We start from the raw sequence: 5,005 nt of genomic DNA, 5'->3' as shown, positions 1-5,005 counted from the left end.
ACCAAGTCTTAGTTCTTTTTGTGCCAGGTATCCCCAGTAAATGGAGAGAACAGATCAAAGGCCTGATGTTAATCCTTTTATACTTTTGCATGTATGGTTACTTTTAGTGCATGTTCGATTTTCTGTATGAAGTTCTACAGAGGAAATTACAGGCTCTGGGTGATATTTTTCTTCTTCCCGGGGCCATTTCTTTCATAATTCAGAGGCAGTTCCTTTTCACCTTGAAACCAACTTTTGAAACTGGGTCTCCTGTCTTATTGGAGGCATTTTCTATTTCTGGTTCATGTAGATATTTAGGGCATAGCCCCTCAGGGATGCCAAAATGACCCACAAGGTTTGTTTTGTTTCATTAGCCTTCTGCCTGACTGGGTCCTGAGCTCAATTTGTGTCCCCTGAGATGGTGAGAGTGCTGCTCAGGTGCTTAGCCCCTCGGCCTCAAGTTTAGACTTAGCATCTCCAGTGTTCAATAACCTCTTTTGAATTAGCAAATACTTGGTGGAGAAATGTGTTACCAAATTTGGATCTCACTACCAGGGTCTCCCTTCTTCCTGAGATATCCTGTCCTTTCCATGATTGCTTCCTTGAGTTTGATACTTTGACGAGATGTCTTTCATATATTTCCAGCTTTCCCAGTTTTTCTCAGCAGGATGTTTGTGCTATTTGACTGTTACAAGTGCTATTTGACTGTTACAAGTGTCTTCTCCAAGGCTATTTTTTTGAAACAAGTTTTATGTAATAGGTGTTTTTATTCTCCCATTCCAATCAATTTCAGTTTTATGTCAAAACTATAAACAAAATTTAATTTCTATTTTTGGTAATTGTATATTCATTTGCAGTTGTTACGAAATAATATAGACATTCTGGATACCCTATACCCAGTTTCCCCTAATTTTAACATCTTGCAAAACTATAGTATAGTATCTCAACCAGGATATTAACATTTATACTAGTCAAGACACAGAACATTTCAATCACCGCAAGAATCCTTGGTGTTTCCCTTTTATAGGCAAGTCCTCCTTGCCCCTTGGCCCATCCCTGACTTCTAGCAACTCCTAAGCTGTTCTTCATTTCTATAATTTTTTTTTCATTTAATGAATATTTTACAAGTGGAATCATTCTTTTTTAAATATGGAGTCCACACCTGGGGATGTGCCCTGACCAAGAATTGATCTGTGACCTCCTCATTCATAAGTCGATGCTAAACCACTGAGTCATGCCAGCCAGGCACTGTAATCATTCTTTATTGACCTTTGGGTTGGCTTTTATCACTTAGAATTATTATCTGGAGTATCATCAAGGGTGTTGAATACAAAATGGTTTTTTTTTTATTACTGAGGAGAATTCCATGGTATGGGTGTAATCATTCACATTTTGTTTAATAATTCACATTTTTCCCTTTTTTCAAATTTATTGGGGTGATACTGGTTAACAAAATTATATAGGTGCATAATTCTACAACACATCATCTGTACACTGTGTTGTGTGTTCACCATCCCAAGTCAAGTCTCTATCCATCACCATTTATCCTCCCTATACCTTCCTCCACCTCCCCTCATCTCCCCTCTCCCTGGCAATCACCACAGTTGTCCATATCCATGAGTTTTTCCTCCCTTTTTTTCCTCTGTTGCTCAATCCCTCCACCCCACCCCCCACCCAGCCCCCTTTTCCCCAACAGTTTCAGCCTGCTCTCTATCTATGAGCCTTTCTCTATTTTTGCTTGTTCCTTTTGTTCATTAGATTCCACATATGAGTGAACTCATATGACACTTGTCTTTCTCTGGCTTACTTCACATAGCATAATGCTGTCACAAACTGTAAGATTTCCTTCTTTTTTATGGCCAAGTAGTATTCCATTTGTGTAAATCACATTTTTAAAAACACCTGGGTGTTTCCAGTTTTTGGCTTTTACAAAAAAAAAGTTGTGATAAACATTTCAGTACATGTTTCCTTGTGAATGTGAGTCTTCATTTCTCTGGGATACATATTCCAAAGTACAATTTCTGTGTCATATGTTATTTGCATGTTTGGTTTTTATAAAGACTGCCTATCTTTTAAGAGTGGCTGTATTTGACATTACAAGAAGCAATGTATGAGTTTGTCTGCATCATTGACAGTATTTTATGGTATTTAGCCATTCTAAGTTATTAAAAACTTTTCATGTGATTATTTGCTGTAAGTATATACATTTGGTGGAATTTCTCTCCATTTCTTTTGACAGTTTTCTATTAGGTCTAAAAAAATTTTGTTATGAGAGTTCTGTATATGTTATAAATGCTCATCCCTTTTTCAGTTCATGACTTATAAATAAATTCTCACAGTATGTAGCTTGCTGTTCCAATTGCTTAACAGAGATGAAACTGTTAGTATAGCAAAAGTTTTCAAATTTGATGAAGTCTAACTTATTAATTTTCCTTTGTATAGATTGTACATTTGGTGTCAACTCTATTGACTCTTTGTTCAGTCCTAAGACCTGAATGTTCATGTCCTATTTCTTTTATATAAGTTTTACAGATTTTGTTTTACAACTAGATCTGTCATACATTTGTGTTGATTTTTTTTTTGTATGAGATGTGAAGTTTAGACTGAGGCTTAATATTTGGCCTATGGATAGCCAATTATTTTAGCACAGTTTTGGAAAAGACTATTATTTTTCAATTGAATAGCTTTTGAAGCTTTATAAAAAAATAAATTGGCCATGCTGTATGGGATATTTCTAGGTTCCCTTTCTGTTTCATTGATCTATGTGTGTCTCTCTCTCTCTAGTAATACCACATGAACTTGAATACTGTAGCTATATAATACATCTTGAAATTGGTGGAGAGATTCCTCCATCTTTATTCTACTATTTCAAAATTTTGTTAGGTGTTGTAGATCCATTTTCTGTTCATTCAATTTTAGAATGATCTTGTTAATATCTATAAAATACTCTAAATTTTCTTTAAGACACACACTTGATACATGCTGCACATTTTGAACAGATTCATTGAGGTATAATCAATTTAAAATAAATTTCACAACGCTACCGTTAACAGTATATTTTTCAAAATATGTAGTCACGAAACCATCACTGCAATATAGATATTCACTCCTCCCCTGCCATGTTTCCTTATGAAACCCCTATTTCTTCTGTGTGATCCTTCACAAGCCCTTCACCTTTCCCCTTATATGGACATTGTTGTAGAAATTTTTGTAGAGAGATATCATTTCATTTTTTTTTCTTGTAAAAACTTCAAGGAACAGAATGTCTGCATTATGTGATAGTTGTACATTTCGGTTATTTTAGAATGTGCCAAAGTGTTATGTGGTGTGAATATACTGTTATACTCCCTACCATCAGTTTAAGAGAATCACATTTACTCTATCTCATGCCATCATTTGCCATGGTCAATATTTTTCATTGTTGCCCATCTAATAGGTATCTCACTGTTGCTCTAAATTGCCTGGGTGTAACCAAGTCTTAGTTCTGTCTGTTCCAACAGCCTCAGTGAATGAAGAAAATGAATTCCCACTCCCACCCCCACAATGAAATAGGTGTTGTTTTCCTTCCCACTTAGCCCCCCCCCTTTTTTTTTTTTTTACTTAAGAACCAATAACTTTATTTGAAGAAACGGTAAAACTTGAACATATAAACTGAAGTGACCGTTTTGCAAGGGCAGTATGGCAATACGCATGCTGGGCACGGTGGCCAGGGGAAGTCACCCCATGGCTACCAGTCAGGCAGTCCAGGCTCAGTTCTTCTTGCTGGCATTCAGGGTGAGCGCGTCGAAGAGGTACTCCGCCAGGCTGGAGGTCGGGGCTCCCAGCTTGCGCAGGTCGCTGATATTGGCTCCCACATTGTAGATGAACTTCACCTCCTGGCGCAGGTAGTGGTGCTCCAGGAAGTCGCACAGGTGGGCGTCGTTCTTGCTGGTGGCCAGCTGGTGCAGACGGAGCAGGCTCTGGTTCACCATCCTCTCCATGTGCAAGGCGGTTTTCATGGCTTTCAGGCCGCTCTCCCACCGGTTGTGGTCAGGCCTCCTGATATCTCGCAGGCGGATCCGCCCCCCTCGCCGGTTCTGCAGCCTCATCAATGCCTGGGCTTGCTCCCACTCCTCCCTGGACTGCCACAGGAAGAAGGCAGCGAAGTGCTGCAAGGCCTGGTCCTGGCGGTCGAAGTAGAAGGCAATGGACGTGTACACGTAGGAGGCGTGCAGCTCCAGGTTGATCTGTTTGTTGATAGAGGCCTCGCAGTGGGCATGGTAATTCTGGCGCACTTGGGAGATGGGCCCCAGCACCGCCACTGGAGGCGCAGGAGGCACGGGAGGAGGCGCAGCGGCCATGGGCGGAGGCGCAGGGGCCATGGCTGGAAGCATGGGTAACAGGTTTTCCGGGGGTGGCCCTCCGGCCAAGTAGATCAACAGAGCCTCATGGCGAGGGCTGAGGGGCGGGCTGCGGGGTGGGCAGCGGCGCGGGCGAAGGCGGTGGCTTCTCCGGGGACGGATCATTCCCATGGTGGTGGGTGAGGGCGGCCCAAAGCCCAGTCAGTGGCGGTGGCGGTGGGGACCTCGGACTGTCCCTGGGGGACCTTCCCAGGCTGACCCGAGACAGGCTTCTCAGGTGCTAGGCTGCTGGCAACTGACCCTTGGCTCTGAGGTGGGACCATCCCCCTTATTTTTTTCTTGATTTTTTTTATTTTATGTTTATTTATTTTATTTAAGATATTACAAATAGTAGTACATATATCTCCTTTCCCCTCCCCCATTGACCTTCCCCCTGGCCTCCCCTACCCCCCACCCCCCGCCGCACTTGCCCTCACCCCAGAGTCCAGCACGTGATAAAAAATAACCACACGCAAAAAGTAAGGGGTGGTTATTTTTTATCACGTGCTGGATTTTCTGAATGAAATACTAGAGAAGTCATTGCAGTTTCTGAGTGATTTGATCTTTCCTTGAGTGAGCATTTGCTTTTGAGAGGCAATTAAGGTGGGGTTAGTTCATCTCATCACACTCAGTGATTGAGTTTTTCC

General features: G+C 41.6%; 1 protein-coding gene across 1 annotated transcript; it reads right to left on the bottom strand.

Moving 5' to 3' along the window:
* Positions 1-3,728: 3,728 nt before the first annotated feature.
* Positions 3,729-4,490, bottom strand: LOC103298421 (ferritin heavy chain-like). The gene has a single exon (XM_054715045.1). It carries the CDS (start codon positions 4,488-4,490, stop codon positions 3,729-3,731), a length of 762 nt encoding a protein of 253 aa, XP_054571020.1.
* Between the last annotated feature and the right edge of the window lie 515 nt (positions 4,491-5,005).

Source organism: Eptesicus fuscus, chromosome 1 (assembly GCF_027574615.1).
Source record: "Eptesicus fuscus isolate TK198812 chromosome 1, DD_ASM_mEF_20220401, whole genome shotgun sequence".
NCBI lineage: Eukaryota > Metazoa > Chordata > Mammalia > Chiroptera > Vespertilionidae > Eptesicus > Eptesicus fuscus.
The sequence above is the reverse complement of the archived record's forward strand: the minus strand, read 5'-3'. Positions and strand labels throughout refer to the sequence as shown.